Source organism: Spea bombifrons, chromosome 9 (genome assembly GCF_027358695.1).
Source record: "Spea bombifrons isolate aSpeBom1 chromosome 9, aSpeBom1.2.pri, whole genome shotgun sequence".
Taxonomy (NCBI): Eukaryota; Metazoa; Chordata; class Amphibia; order Anura; family Pelobatidae; genus Spea; species Spea bombifrons.
In genome coordinates, this window is record NC_071095.1 from 41527114 (window position 1) to 41544234 (window position 17121).

At 41.2% G+C, this 17121-nt stretch overlaps 1 protein-coding gene across 1 annotated transcript in view; it reads left to right on the forward strand.

Moving 5' to 3' along the window:
• The first annotated feature begins 161 nt into the window (after nt 1-161).
• Nucleotides 162-17121, forward strand: part of TXNDC16 (thioredoxin domain containing 16) — a 28144-nt gene continuing 11184 nt past the window's right edge. Inside the window, exons 1-14 of the mRNA XM_053474307.1 lie at nt 162-369; nt 861-1058; nt 1929-2011; nt 2681-2742; nt 3217-3291; nt 6328-6449; nt 9039-9129; nt 10709-10865; nt 11120-11286; nt 12078-12138; nt 12842-12959; nt 14077-14223; nt 15022-15081; nt 16645-16813. Coding sequence (XP_053330282.1) covers nt 914-1058; nt 1929-2011; nt 2681-2742; nt 3217-3291; nt 6328-6449; nt 9039-9129; nt 10709-10865; nt 11120-11286; nt 12078-12138; nt 12842-12959; nt 14077-14223; nt 15022-15081; nt 16645-16813 — 1457 coding nt within the window. The 5' untranslated portion in view covers nt 162-369; nt 861-913. The remainder of the gene's footprint in view (nt 370-860; nt 1059-1928; nt 2012-2680; nt 2743-3216; nt 3292-6327; nt 6450-9038; nt 9130-10708; nt 10866-11119; nt 11287-12077; nt 12139-12841; nt 12960-14076; nt 14224-15021; nt 15082-16644; nt 16814-17121) is intronic.

Genomic DNA, 17121 nt, shown 5'->3' on the forward strand with positions numbered 1-17121 from the left:
CGGTTTGTCCCGCAACGCTGGGAGTGCTCAGCCCATTGGGTAGACACGATGCCTGTCAATTCTTTGTCTTCCGCGATGCCCCGCCCATCTTCATTTGGCTCTTTGCTGTTATTGGTCCGTAGCCGGTGTTAGGGTGGATAGGGGGTACTTTGAGCAGCAGTATGATGGGGATGCAGGAGGCAGGGATGTGAGAGGTCAGGGGTTAAAGGTCAGTAGCACAGGGATGCCGGCTGAAGATATTAAGAGGAATGGGTGAGAAATAGTGTGCGCACGCAGCCTGGAGGTGTGAGCACCGGGACATGCAGGAAGTGGGGAGACACTGGATGGGAATCATGATGAGGAGATGAAAGGGGGCACGATCCAGAGATGGTGAGTCACTGAGTCACGTCATACCACCTCTGCTTAGGGTTCCTGTACTTGCCAACTGTCCCAGATTTCTAGAGACAGACCATACTTAGCTCCACCCCCACTAATTAGCCAATGTTTTCTAGTTTTAAAAGCACCCTCTCCTGGTCCTTTAAAGTATGTGGCTATTCCAAAATATGAAGTCATCAGTCTGGCCCGGAATGAATCCTCTTGCTTTCTGCCTCCCGTCGGTCATGGTTTGCTGGGTTTTGAAAAGAACGATATCTTAGTTGGCACTCTGGACCAATTGGGCTCTAATGTCCTCACTCCTTCCCCCTGTCAGTGGTCCCATATACTGTACATTACAGTAATAGCCTGGGAAGGGCACTCTGCAAATGAGGTTAAAGAAAAAGTACAGAATTTACCCCAAACTAGTATGTAGAAAATTAGAAAGTAATTAGATTGCATCGATAGAGTTAAAGGGTAATCATCTTCTCTGCAATTCTGTTTTTCAGATTAAGCTGATTCAGGTCCAAATCGCTGCTTCTGGAACATCTACGGATCCAAGATGCCTGGGCTCATTATTTTGCTTGTATGCCTAAATAGATTTCTAATGACATTGGCAAAGCACGGGCTGCAGGAATTGGGTACCGATAACTATTTCAGCGCCTTATCGCCCGGAAAGACATCACTCCTCTATTTCAGTAAGAATGGTAAGTGTGTACTCTAGAACAGCATCAAGAAAACGTCACGTCATATAACATATAATATTCTTTTATTTTCCTTTTATAAAGAACAATGAAGGGATAGCCGTATGCACCGTATATATATATATATATCTATATACACATACCTATATACACCGATCAGCCATAACATGATGAGCACTGACAGGTGACGTGAATAACAGTGATAATCTTGTTATCATGGCGTCCGTCAGTGTGTGGGGGGGTATATTAGGCAGCAAGTGAACATTTCATCCTCAGAGTTGATGTTAGAAGCAGGAGAAATGGGCAAGTGGGAAGATCTGAGCGACTCTGACAAGGGCCAAGTTGTGATGGCGAGACGACTGGGTCAGAGCATCTCCCAAACTGCAGCTCTTGTGAGGTTCTCAGTCTGCAGCGGTCAGTAATTATCAAAACTAGACCAAGGAAGGAAAAGCGGTGAACCGGCCATGGGGGGGCCAAGGCTCACTGATGCACGTGGGGGTTGAAGGCTGATCCGTGTGGTCAAATCCAACAGACGAGCTACGGGAGCTGAAGTTGCTGAAATAGTTAATACTGGTTGTGATAGAAAGATGTCAGAACACACAGAGCATCACAGTTTGTTCAGGATGGGGCTGCTAACGTCTCGGTGCCGGATACCACAGAACACCTTCAGAGATCTAGTAGAGTCCAGGCCTCGGCGGGTCAGGGATGTTTTGGCGGGAAAAGGGGGACCTACACACTATCAGGCAGGTAGTCATAATGTTATGGCTGATCGTTGTGTGTGTATAACATATATATATATATATATATATATATATATAATGTATTACAGTGCTGCAGATTATTGGATTGAGTGATTATGCCGACTCGTTCTAGATTCTCCTGGAAATCGTATTTTCCTTGAGGAACTTCAGAAGTCCGCTGCAGCTCTTCAGGATTATGGCATTTCTGTAGCCAGGGTGAGTTAATTGTTCTTTATATTATATTGGTTAACCAAACCCGTAACGTTTACACAGGTTCTAGATGAACCAAAAACTTTATTGGCACTGTTTACATTTAACGTGACATTTTTCAGATTTCGCTGTGTACTGGGGTGTCATTTCTTTATGATTATACCAGTGGTGGCTGTGGCTACATATTGGCCCCATCCAGATTATATATCCATTATATATTTTTTATATTTTTTAAACCTGGAGACTAAACAGCTTGTTTCACACTTTAATTACACTGTAAACCAGAAATGTATCTTAGCAGACCTGTCATTTTATTTTGTTAAAAAGTTTTTAAGAAGCTTTTTAAGTTTATCTGGCAACAGCCTATCAGTCCCTGCTTTTGTGTCACATGACCATTAAGGGTTCCCAGCAAATATTCTGATATGCTTTTACGTCAATACAAGATTTTTCTTTTCTGGGAAGGGTTTGGCATTTATCGATATCGGGGAAAGATGTTTTGAATTTTGCAGTTCGCTGTAAAAGTGTTAAATCGAGCAGAGTCGGTGAAGCAGAACCGTAAAGGTGTGCTGCAGGCTCCATGTAACATTAAACATATTCAATGCAAAAATAGTAATGAAATCTGTATTGTGAAGGAATAATTTCATGCTAAAAAAACACCATTGATTTAATTACTAGGTAAAGTGCGCGGATGAAGATGCACCAAAGTACTGCGTTGAGGAGAACGCGTATTTGTTCAGGTAGATGATCGCTGGTTTCTCTTCACATTGTAAAGAAACAGGATTTGGTAAAAATGTGAATTATTGAAATATGTATTGAGCATATAGCAGAGTAAGACTGGAACGTTAAGCTGTGGGTCAAGACCAGCCAGATGATGCAGTAATTTAGCAGGCTAAACCATATTAGAAGCCCCGAAACATAAATATGTATAGTGATGGGTCAAAGAAAGGATCCACCCTGACGTAAAATGCTGCGTACAGACCTAGTGGCCAGACGTGGAACTGCATGAAAAGGCTGTAGGCTTTAGTCGGATCAGCCAGAAGGACAGCTGTTCTTGGTGCAAAAGAAATTAATGTAAATAAATTGAGGTTTTGGGGGGTTTATTACTAATTGAATTATTTGCAATTCTCTCCTTTTTATTTTTGATTAGTTAAAATATAGGTTGAGGGGTTTATAACAAATGTAATACTTTTTAATTAATCTTTTTTTTCTAGGGGCACAAAATTATTACGGGAGTTCCCTACAGACGCACTTTTTAGTGTAAACGCCATTGTCGCAAATGTTTTATTGTAAGTAGATCACATTTTCTTATTGACTGCTTTTTTGGATAATTTTATTTGAAAATCCATGCTAAAATCAAGCGTAAAAGTTAAGTCAAACATAAACACAGTTGCCACCAAATAAATGTGCAATTAGTGATATACATAGTGGCCATAACATTACGACCACCTGCCTGATAGTGTGTAGGCCCCGCTTTTGCCGCCAAAACACCCCTGACCCGTGGAGGCCTGGACTCCACTAGACCTCTGAAGGTGTTCTGTGGTATCAGGCACCGAGACGTTAGCAGCAGATCCTTTCAGTCCTGTAAGTTGCGATGTGCGGCCTCCATGGGCTGGACTTGGTTGTCCAGCACCTTTGGAGGCCAAGTCAACACCTACACAGCCCCATCCGCAACAAACTGCGACGCTCTGTGTGTTCTGACATCTTTCTATCAGAACCAGCATTAACTTTTTTAACAATTGGAGCTCCAGTAGCTCGTCTGTTGGCTTTGACCACACGGAGCCTTCGCCCCCCATGAGCATCAATGAGCCTTGGCCCCCCCATCACCCTGTTGCCGGTTCACTGCTTTTCCTTCCTTGGTCTACTTTTGATTACTGACCACTGCAGACCGGGAACCTCACAAGAACTGCAGTTTTGTCGTCTCGCCATCACAATTTAGCCCTTGTCAGAGTCGCTCAGATCCTTATGCTGACAATTTTTCCAGCTTCTAACATCAACTTTGAGGATCAAATGTTCACTTTCCGCCTTATATACCCCCCCCACTGACAGACGCAATGATAACAATATTATCAGTGTTATTCACGTCACCTGTCAGTACTCATCATGTTACGGCTGATCGGTGAATATATAACATTAGGGCTGAAACAACTAATCGATAAAATCGATAATAATCGATTATGAAAATCGTTGTCAACGAATTTCATCATCGATTAATCGGATCGATTTTTATCGATTATAAAAAGAGGTTTTTTTCAGAGCAAATGCTCTGAAAAACTCCTCTCCTTATATAATCCGACCTCAAACAGAGATCGGATTATAACACCGGAATCCAGATCCCCCGCAACGCTGCAGGAGACCTGGATTCCCCTCACTGTCGGCCGGTCTCTCACTTCCGTCTCTCTCCCCCTCCCATCTGCCTCCTCCCCCCTCCCATACATCACTCTGCCTCTCTACCCGGCACCGTTACTGACAGGCACTTTCCCTGCAGCTTCATAGAAGCCACAGTGTAAGTGAAGGTGAGTAACGGAGTCTGTCTGTGCGATGCAGACCCCCACCGGCTGACAGAGAATCATCCTCCGGTGAGGGTCTGCATCGCACAGACAGACTCCGTTACTGCCCTTCACTTACACTGTGGCTTCTATGAAGCTGCAACGAAAGTGCCTTCAGTAACGGAGCCGGGTAGTGAGGCAGAGCGGTGTGTGGGAGGGGGGAGGAGTCAGAGGGGTGTATGGGAGCCACCCTCCAATACACCACTCTGGCTCCTCCCCCTCTCATACGCCACTCTGCCTCTCTACCCGGCTCCCTGGTGTCTTGTCAGAAACGGAGGCAGAGTGGAGTATGGGAGGGGGGAGGAGGCAAAGTGATGTATGGGAGGGGGGAGGAGGCAAAGTGATGTATGGGAGGGGGAGAAGCCAACGTGATGTATGGGAGGAGCCAGAGTGGAGTATGGGAGGGGGAGGAGCCAGAGTGGTGTATGGGAGGGGGAGGAGCCAGAGTGGTGTATGGGAGGAGGCAGAGTGGAGTATGGGAGGGGGAGGAGCCAAAGTGATGTATGGGAGGGGAGGAGGCAGAGTGGTATATGGGAGGAGGGGGAGGCAAAGTGATGTATGGGAGGGGAGGAGCCAAAGTGATGTATGGGCGGGGGAGGAGCCAGAGTGGTGTATGGGAGGGGGAGGAGCCAGAGTGGTGTTTGGGAGGGGGAGGAGCCAGAGTGGTGTTTGGGAGGGGGAGGAGCCAGAGTGGTGTATGGGAGGGGAGGAGCCAGAGTGGTGTATAGGTGAGTTATAGTGGTGTATGGGGGGTATTATGAATTTTTAGGGCATATAGGGGGTATAAGGCATATGGATATTAGGCATATCAGGGGGGCATAAACATATCTGGGGGTAAAAGGTATATCAGGGGGCTCAGTGGCATATAGGGGGTATAAGACATCGATATTAGGCATATCAGGGGGGCATAAAACAAATCTGGGGTAAAAGGTATATCAGGGGGCTCAGTTTTATATCACTGGCATATAAGGAGTATAAGGCATATCAGGGGGGCATAAAACAAATCTGGGGGTAAAAGGTATATCAGGGGGCTCAGTTGCATATCACTGGCATATAAGGAGTATAAGGCATATCAGGGGCACAGTGGCATATCAGGGGGCACAGTGGAATCTGGCATATAAGAGGTATAAGGCATATATGGGGGCAGAGTGGCAAGCTGGGGGTCAGATGTGCATAACTGGGGGCAGTTTGGTAAATAAAAAAATTTAAACAAGGCTTTTTTCTCATAGTTTTTATTAAATATGAAAAATAGTTAACAAATGAATTAATATTTACTAATAACTTTGTATTAAAACCTAGTTTGAGAAACAGTGTTTGGGTTCTTGTAGCTTTTATTATTATGTCAGTAAAATAAGAAGGTGAATAGAGAGAGGCCATTGCAATAAAGAGATGAAAGTGTAAATTGTACGTTTTTTATTGCAATTTTTCTTCAATTTAAAATAATATATTTTTTTATCCGATTAATCGACAAAATAATCGGCCAACTAATCGATTATTAAAATAATCGTTAGTTGCAGCCCTATATAACATGTCTTTATACCTATGTCTTTGGTGCAATTATTTAAATGCATTGATTTGATGTATTGTTCATATTGAATGGGGAATTGTGGGCCAACAAATTCATAGAACTAATAATATATAAGACCAAAGATCGTATTCTATTTTCTGATGTTTAGCGTATGAAGGAATACTGTTCATTATCTATCTAATGCATAAGCAGTAATGTGTTGTTATCGTTATCTTTTAATTGTAGTCTTTCTGTTTTATTTCTTTCAGTGTTCTACTTTATAATGAAGTTAAATATATAACATCCCTCCCAGAGCTTCACAACATAGAAAATAATACAAAGGGGAAACGAAATGTGGTTTTTGTCTATGTGCGAGCGATAGGAACACCAGGTATTGTAATAAATTAGGTTTTTTATTATTTATATTATGTATGTATATGTATTTCCATGTAAATTTATTCTTTTATGGTAACATTTTTTTTGTACTTTTTTATTTTGCGTAGCAACAAAAACAATTATTCCTTTTTTAAAGCTAATGAGTAACCTGATAATTTTTCTTTTAACACAAGTAGACTTGTTATACTGTATTGATTTAGGTCAATATTCTATTTCCTGATGCCATTCTCTACAGCCTAAAATAGTGAAAATTGTTTTAATGATATTTTAATAAAATAATAATGTTAAGGTGTTTAATACGTTTTAGGCTGAAATGGATCTCAAATTTGTATTTTTATTTCATAAAAAATTCTGGTATTTTATTTGATCCAAGAAGCCATTACTTTATAGATGAAGGTAATAAGAGATTTCAAATACTTCTAGATGCTTTCGGAATATGGAAACTATACATTGTGGTATCTGTTTGATCTTAGCGTAAGAGATGCCCAGTCTATTGCCGGGTCCATTCTTTTTGGGATATTATTATTATTTATTGTTTTATATAGCGCCATCAAATTCCGTAGCGCTGTACAATGGGTTAGGGCTGCAACTAACGATTATTTTAATAATCGATTAGTTGGCCGATTATTTTTTCGATTAATCGATTAATCGGATAAAAAAAAATGAATGTAAATTTTTAATTTATTTAAAATAATTTACTAAACAAATGATGTTAAATACAAACAGCAGAATAAAAAAACTTTGATAATACATTTCTTGTCTTTATTTCCCAACCAGCCCCCCAATTGATGCACATTTGAGCCCAGGCTTGCTACGCTGCCTCCCAGACATGCCATGCTGCCCCCCCACATATGCCACGCTGCCTCCCACAGCACTCCACGCTGCCTCCCACATCTGCCACTCCACGCTGCCTCCCACATATGCCACTCCACGCTGCCTCCCACATCTGCCACTCCATGCTGCCTCCCACATCTGCCACTCCACGCTGCCTCCCACATCTGCCACGCCACGCTGCCTCCCACATATACCACTCCACGCTGCCTCCCACATATGCCACTCCACGCTGCCTCCCACATCTGCCACGCCACCTCCCACATCTGCCACTCCACTCTACTCTACCCCCCACATGCCACTGTGCCTGATACGCCTTATACCCCCTGAAACACCACTCCATCCTCCCCAGACATGCCACCCTGCCCTCCCCACATATGCCACGCCATGCTGCCTCCCACATCTGCCACTCCACAATGCCTCCCACATATGCCACGCTGCCTGCCACATCTGCCACTCCACGCTGCCTGCCACATCTGCCACTCCACGCTGCCTCCCACATCTGCCACTGTGCCTGATACGCCTTATATCCCCTGATACCCCACTCCATCCTCCCCAGACATGCCACCCTGCCTCCCAGACATGCCACTTCTCTACCCCCAGATATGCCACTCTACCCCCAGATATGCCTTATACACCCTGATACACCACTCCGTCCTCCCCAGACATGCCACACTGCCCTCCCCACATATGCCTTATATACTGTATATGCCTTATACCCCCAGATATGTCACTTCACTGCCCCCAGGATTTAGATTCCCCTAAATTAACCCTAAACTCCCCATTAACCATAACTGCCCCTAAATTAACCCTTAACACCCCCTTAACCACAGCATCCCCTAAATTAACCCTAAAGACCCCATCAACCACAGCATCCCCTAAATTAACCCTAAACACACCATTAACCACAACTGCCTCAAATTAACCCCAAACACCCCATTAACCACAGCTGCTCCTAAATTAACCCTAAACACCCTATTAACATAACTGCCCCTAAATTAACCCTAAACACCCAATTAACCATAACTGCCCCTAAATTAACCCTAAACACCCCACTAACCATAACTGCCCCTAAATTAACCCCCACCTCCCCTAACTTTCAGTAGCCCAAATATATATATATATATATATATATAATGTGTATGTGTGTATATATATATATATATATATATATATATATATATATATATGTATGTATGTAATATATATATATATATTTGGGCTACTGAAAATTAGGGGAGGTGGGGGTTAATTTAGGGGCAGTTATGGTTAGTGGGGTGTTTAGGGTTAATTTAGGGGCAGTTATACATATACTTACAGTTAGATGAGTGTCACAGCCATGTGGTTCTGGCCTGGAGAAGGAAGGGGCGGGGCCAGTTGTCACAGTGATTACAGGGAGGGGGAGTAAGTAGGAGCTGCTGCTGTGAGACGGTGAGTCAGACTAAACGGATTATATAATGAGGGGGATTTTTCAGAGCGTTTGCTCTGAAAAAACCCTCATTTTATAATCGATTCAACTAATCGATAATGAAATTCGTTGCCAACGAATTTCATTATCGATTATTATCGATTTTATCGATTAGTTGTTGCAGCCCTACAATGGGTAGACAAGACATAACAAGTAGCATGTAAGATAACAAATTGACTAACAGAGACAACAGATGAGGAGGGCCTACAATCTATTAAACTAAAACATTAGAAGTTAGACAGCAAGTTTAGTAAATAAGCTCATTAACCTTATTTATGTTCCTAGAACACAGATCTGTGATGGAAGCTGCGTTCGTTTACGGGTCAATGTACCAGTTTGTGTTAACCACCGAAGCAGCTTTGCTGGAAGATTTAAGGTATGTATGGCTTTCTCCGACTATTTGGACTTTGGAAAGTTAGAGAACGTACATATTTTTATGTATCCTTATTGATGGACATAGGCAGCTCCTGTAATGTGTAAAACTTTAGTGTAGGGATCTGATACAAAATAAAGCAATTTGCACTGCTTTAGGGGTAATCTGTTATAGTTCCTCTTATTTTTCTTGTGGAATAATAATTGTATCGTGAAAGTGGCAGAGGAGGTTGTAGCCGCACCTCATGGTTGCTCCTAAAAGAGTTTATTGACTAAAGGGAGAGTTGTGTTTGATCTCATTGACTTCACTATACATTATGAACAACCAACACCAGTGAGCAACTGCACTAAAAGCTTAGCTGGCCCCGTGTAATGTATAATGGACTCTGCGATTACTTCGTATTCTCCTGAACCATTGAATTATGCACAGGGACATCTCAGCCCTTCTTGCTGGAGGTACCTGACAATGTTGGCCCTTTACACAACCACAGCTCTCCTGAATAAACCCCGAAGATATAGGGAGGATCTATGAACAGTCCATGCACATAAATGGTAAATTCTATGATTCTGGCAATGTCATTGGGTTTCACGCATCCTGGGAAAGCAGATTGTAGTTCTCCATAGTATCCACTAGATGGCAGTGATAGTCCAATTACTGCCTGAGATTGTGAGCCTTGTAGTCTTTTACGCTCAGATATTCCCCATTCATGAAACTGTATGAGATCCTGTTAGTGTCTTACAAAAATGTCACTTTATTAGCAGCAACGTCTTCCAAATGAACGAAGGCAATCCACCGCAATCTCTCATGTGGTGCATGTATGTGTGTTATTTCTATACCTTGCATACTTTGCATTTTAATATTTTAAGGGTATTCTACTGTGCCATCTTCTAATAATAATAATAATAATATGATAGATGTGTCGGTGCATTCTGTATTAATTTACAGTTGTACATGAATAGGAGGATTACTGCCTGATACAGTGTAACAATATATACAGTACCTTCTTATAACAGCACAGTGTTTAAGATTTTGAAGGCTTTTCTGCTCCAAAACATAAAGGCAGCACAATGTAAATGTCTGGATTATTTACCCTAATATATTCTACTGCTCAAAAGTTTGCGGTCACTTAGAAATGTCCTTGTTTTTGAAAGAAAAGCACATTTTGTACATTAAAATAACATGAAATGGATCAGAAGTACCGTATAGACGTTGTTGGTATTGTAAATCATAGCTGGAAATGGCTGATTTTTAATTGAATATCTTCATAGGCGTACAGACGCCCTTTATCACTTTATCAAAACCTACGGATCTCTGCTTCCGCTATGGTCCACGGCCCTGGAAGAGAAGCCGGCACAGAGGATCGGGAGCTTTTTAGTTTTTTTGTTTTAAAGGAACATGAGGTTGCTGCCATTGATCAGGTCTTCATGGTCCCCACTGGTTATCATTTCCCATGTTTGATAGCCGTAGACAGTACATATCCAACTATTTACCAACCTGCACATTATTCATATTGTTAAAAGTAATGAATGAATTAATCCTATATATGTTCTGCTTGTATTTAACCATTTGTGTTGATCCGCAGTCCGGGAGAATCCAGTTTTGTCCCTGCCAAGCTTGCTTACGGTCACTGTAAAGCAGTAAAATCCCTGACTCAGAAGTGTCAAAGGACTTTACTGGATGAGCCAGTAACTACGCTCAGTATCCATCGGTTTCTGAAGCTAATGGATGCCCCACTTTTGGTATGTTCCACTCTTCTTCATTTCATGTTCATTTCATGTTCACTTTTACCATCTGCTATGGAATGGATTACAGCTTAATTGTCCGCTTATATGCAGGTTGGATACAGCCCGTGGCATTGCATTGCCGCCTTAGACAAAAGAACAACCTATCACAAAACTTTCAAGCATGAGGCAGGACCAGACCAGACTTACCCATTTGCTAAGCAGATCTAAAACAGGGCGACCAATTTGACCTTTTTTTTTTGTTTCTTTAGGCTGAAGCTTCTGGAGATCCTGATAAATTCTCAAGTATTCAACTCCAGCTTGGTTTGCCGATGGTTTTCATTATAAGTCGGCAAGAGACTTTGGAAGCGGATCGATCAACAGCGGAACATTTGGCCTGGCAGCTACTCGGGAAGGCTGGCCTAGCCATAATAGAGAGGTAGTCGTCACTTGTCATCACATGGGGTCAGGCACATATGATAACGGAGCTTATACTTCACGGCAATGCTAATGAAGTCTGTTCTTCCATACACCTTGATTAGTCAGAGTGGTCCTGCTCGGTGATTGAAACTGAGCCATTCTATTGTTTTACCGTAAGGCCATATGATAAGGACCGTTCCTCAGAGAAATTGCTTATATGTAGCTACCTGAAACATATTATACATAAATAAGTCCTTAAAAAAGAAAGTAGCAGAATGTTATTTTAATCTGATACTAATAATACAAATGTGGTGGGAGTTTTCCTTGAACCATGTAGGAAGCTCCTATTGTTGAACAGCTGAGGGAAGGAAATCCTCCCTGTACTTTTTGTATAATGTAGACCAAAGGAAAGTGGTACACCCTCCTACAGTTCCCTTTAACAGAACACTAGTCTGCTTTGGTGATTAAGACTGAGCCACTCTATTGTTTACCACAGGCAGCATGATAAGGAGGCGCAGGGTGTTTGATAACAGAGCAAGAACACGGACAAATAGCTAATATGCGACTGCCTGAAAACATTATATTATACAAAAACTACAACTGCTTTAAAAAGAGAAGAGCACAAAATTGTTGGAAATTTATTTGTAACCTGATACTAGTAAAAGGTGTTTTCATTAAAATGCTTGAGGTGCCCGTGTTTTTAGCTTGATTTTGGTTCCCTTCGAGCTCATGTGATCAGCACAGGGTGGGCTTGAATGTACGTTGTATATAACAGAAATGATTAATGTTAATAAGCTCTGTTTATTTCAGGAAAGCGTCTGACGTGCACATTCCGCTAAATGCCAACGTAGCCCTGAAAAGAGCAGACGAGGTGCGTGATTTATTGACTCCATTTCACCATGTGCCATAAACACTTGCATGACATTGTGGAGTGAGTTCATCTCTCTCTCTCTCATCTGCCTTTAAAGGATTAAAGGAGATCCGTCACGTAAACATGACTTCAACTATTCTTGAGCGTTTGCATGCACACAGTAAGGGAAGAGTGTCTTCAAGTGTGTCAGTGTTGAGGTTTGCTGACATTATTATTATTATTAGTATTATTATCTTTTATTTATATAGCATCATGATGAGCACTGATATGCAAGTGAATTATTTTCCATTGAGGCAGAAACTAGCACGAGTTTGCATTGGGCTATTAGATAAGAAGAGAAGACAAGCATTCTTGTCTGCATATGGATGCTGTTTATGGATGCGTGTACGGTTGTTTGTATGTATGCAGGTGTATAAATATAGAAATCCACTAGCCGGGCACTCAGCCTACATAAACAATCCAAATGCCCGGGTGCTTCCACGGGAAGCTGTATAACATCACATATTGCATGATATCACATCAACGTTTCGGACAAAGGGTCACGCTTTGACCCAAAACTTTGATCTGTTATGACAACCCTTGAATAAAGTTTTCCGACTTTTATATCTTAAGCCCCATGAGTGCATTCGTTTTTTGGATCGTTTTAATATAGAGAAATCTGAGACTTTGTAATCACCCGCTCTATCCTTCCTTGTGTTACCAGAGTGAGCCTGTGCAATATATGAAGCTAGAGGACACCAAAGACATTATAGACCTTATTGAAAATTCCAAAAATCAAGAAAATGAGGAATCTGAGGAAAAATCTATCCACGAGGATCAAGGTAACCTAAAAAAAATGTTAACTTTCAACAAAGAGAGTTAAGAGAAAAGGCAGACAGGATAAGATTGGAATATTTAAAGTATATTTCAGGGGAGGATAAATGTTCGGTCATGGTCTTACATTTATTGAATGGAAGCTTTGCTTCATTTGGTTGGTGTTACATCCAGCAGAAGTGAAAGAGCTTAAACAGTGAAGCACTTCATAAACTTGCATAAGATGAGGCATAAAGTTATCTTAAACATTGGACACAATTTTAGATTTTAGATTTTTTACAGCAGAAGAAAATGGGCTGACTTGATGGTCTGCATTTGTATCTGCCATCTTATTCATGTAAGATATGTATCTTGTTAAGATACATATCTTTTATATGAAGTAACATCTAAAGCGTATACCTGTAAAGTTTTTATGTATACAGAATCAGAGCTGCACGGCAGGTATATGGCACCCCCCCACACACATTTCTTGCCAGCCACCCCCTAACGAGCTCCTGCGGGGATCTTCTCACCCGCTTAACCTTTGAGTGATCTCTACATTTATGTACTAAATCCAGGCTTCAGGTCCAGGACTTGTAGTTGAACTGAAGGTCTTGAATAAAGCTTTTGTGAGTTCTCGAGCCTATGGTTGGAAATTGGGGTGAGAACCGGCTAGATTCTTTTGGGGTTCAACGTGTTTTTAGCTCCGAGGTTAGGAAGCCTACGTGACGTTTCCCCAGATAACAACTTTGTCAATAAAAGTGATCACCTTGGAGAGCTGGGTAAATAAGACGGGACCAACAATGTCAGCATGGGACAAAACTAATAAGCGTCAGATGTATATATATCTGATATAACTCCACATTATTCCCAGATCTGGTGGAGTCAGTGCAGGTCGTCACATTGAATGTATATTTTGTGTACGTATGATAAGTAATGTTTTGCTTGTTTCAGAGAGAAGTCTGGCTCACACGTTCTACTAAATCTTTAAGTCGCAGCATATTTACTACTAGGCAGAAAACCACTTAAAGCGCACTTTTTCTTTGTGGCTCAGTTGATTGTCGTTTAAATGTCTTCAGAGGTCGTTTTTAAATGTATACATTGAGTTTTAAATATTTAAAGTGGGCATAACTTTCTCCGCTGCAGAGACTCAGGATGATGAGGTAGCCGGAGCGGTGTACGAAGATAGGAAGAGGGTCTTGGCCGTTCATTTAGTAGCCGAGCTGACAGATGAAACATTCAAGGCGGTTGTGGACAGCAAGCGTCATTCGGTGGTTCTCTTCTACGCCGGCTGTAAGTTCCGAGCCGCGTTCTTTCCGATCAGTAGATACTTTTGCCGTGTGGCCACGCGTTTAGCTTTCAAACATTAGAGATCTAATAAATCTTATTCGCATTACATGCTATGAAGTACACTTATGCTCCATTAATACACAGGTTGCAGTAATGACCCTGGCACTTATTTCTCCCCTATTTTCTGTACGTTCTGTTCTTTATCATTTTATACAGTCTCGTGTTATGAATCAGAAACAATGCTATTATAATTCAGATGTTTTTGTAAAGTAGTTGTTGGCGTTTGACCCAAAAAATGAAAAACCCATTGTGTTGCATACGTTAAACACAATGGGTTTTATTCACTAAGAAGCTGCACTTTTTACTCTTGACTATTCAATATGAAGGACCAACATTGGCAAGTGTCTCCAGTATGAAGAGAGCTGGCCCTGTATAATGTATAATTCAACAGGTGAGCAGACTTGCTTAAACCTCACTGTTTTACCTATGCATCATACAGGGCCAACCAAGCTCTTCCCGCAGCAGAAGCTCACCGGGTTTTGGCCTTCTTAATGTAAAGTGAAGTCAAGGATCTGAAACGACAGCTCTCTATTTAGTGAATAGACTAAAACAGTTAAAACATGATGGCGTTTAATGGTGGTTATTCTGGGCTATCGAGTGTGTTCTTTGTATACAGCGGTTCTTCCAGGCCTTTGCTTAGAATGCATTAGACATAGGTGCTAATAATATTAATAATATACAGAGGCCTTACTAGGAATGTACATTTTTTAATTACTTCACTTCTATATGTTTTTCCCATAGGGGAAGCGGTTTCCATGACGTTCCTGCGGTCTTTTCTTGAAATGGCAGAAAAATACAACAGTACGTAACATAGAAATTCACTGTTACTTTTACGAAGCACATATTGCATGCGCGACACTACAGCCTCTACAATCTTAGCGTCAAGTGATACACACAGTGTGTGAATGACGGGAACATCAAAAAATATTCAGCAGACTATCAATAAAACTATATAACTGTCAAAGGGCGAATTGAGACAATTCTTTTCCTTTCCATAGATAATATATTAATATCCATATTTTTGTAATAATTATATAAAATATTATAAATTATGTAAAATATTACAGTCGCCCTTATGTGATTAAATAAAGTTAAAAGCCAGGGGGATATCGACCACACAGCAAATTACAATAAATCCCATGAAAATAGCCAAAGGACATGCTATAAAATATTATGTAATCCGTATATTCTGTGGAAATGAGTTCTTAAGATGTATATATTAACTCGGCAATAGGATTTTATTGCATCATTATTTTGCCTTTAGGCCAAAAGCCACCTACAGATACCCGCCTTTCCCGTTGTTGCGTATCAGGGGTAATTGTGACAGGTTTACGTAATCGGATGTGAACCCGCATATTTGTGGAGGATCCTCTTTATTCCAGTCAAGTAAAAACAGGTTTTCTACGTGTTTAAAATAATAAAAAAAAAACACAATTTGAACAAAGCCAAAGCTTAGAAGCCGTATTTATTAGCCAAACATAAAGAGTCACTGATGAAATACCATGTACATTACGTTTATTTGTATAGCGCCGGTAGATTCCGTAGCGCTGTTACAATAACAGGCTGTAAAGTAATTTAAGGTCACACACATTAACACTGGCTAGTACAAAAGGAAAAGAGAGCCCTGCTCTTGAGAGCTTGCAATCTTGTTGACCCTGCTAATAGGTTAATAATATGCGATCATAATGAAAAAGAGCTGATCATGGAGTGATCATAATACCGAATAGAGGTCTTTGTCTATAGCTCCGTTCCATGTCTTTCCATCGAAATCAAGCTCTATGTCCTTTGCTTATTAATAATACTAACTAGGGGTCTGTGTCTAAACAAAGATTCAGGTCGTGTGTTTGACGATAAGACGTCTTAGAGATACTTTGCCTGCCAACATATAGTTCTAAGTTTATAGAGTTCTTAGACAAGTAAGCGTCATGCTGACTGGACCGGGAGGTCTTCTGCTCACCTCCCGCTTACGGAAGTTCTGTATTGTGACGGAGCTCTGTACTCTTTAACATGTGACCTTTTAGGCGTTGACTACTAATTAATATTTTTATTTTTAATTTATTTAAATGTATTTAAATGTATAATTTGTTTAATTGTCTGGTCCTAGAGGTTTGAAATAGTTGTGTATTGTAACCGAGGACTGCACCTGTGAAATGCGCTGGTGTTTTAGGGTTAGGTGGCATACGTTGCTTATGGGTAACTAAGGATGCTAAAGCCCCTGATCTAATCAAAGTGTACAGCGCTGCGGAATATGATGGCACCACTGCATTTTCTTCTGAATCTGATAGTGGTACTGCTCCGCACACGAGCAGCAGAGATTAGTATAATAAAATACACTAGCGTTATTTTCCTGCCTTTTTTTTCTAGATACGCTGGATGTGTATTTGGCCAGAGTAGACTGTTCAGATTGGCCTTACGTCTGCAGCGACGAAAACGTAACTAGTATTCCCGTTGCAAAGATTTACCAAATGGGGAAGGAGCCATATTTCTACACGGGAATGATGGGCTCCGAGGATCTGGCGAAATTCATCTCGCTGTGAGTATGGATGAAACGCACGGCTTCTCTGTATTTAAAGCAGACCCAGGGAAATTACTGGATGAGGAGTGTCCGCTGTGAAAGCCACTGATTGCCATGACAATAAGATATACAAACTGAGCAAACCTGCGCCTAAAACCGTTTGGTGTTATTAAACCTCTTTAAGATGCTTAACCAGTTTATGAAATTTTCAACTTGGGCCAGTTGATTGATGTATTTTCCTACTTTATCCCATATCTTCTCACCAATGGAATGGTCCAGTCTGATAACATTTTGTTGCTATGGTGATAAGCCCGCCATATCTGGAA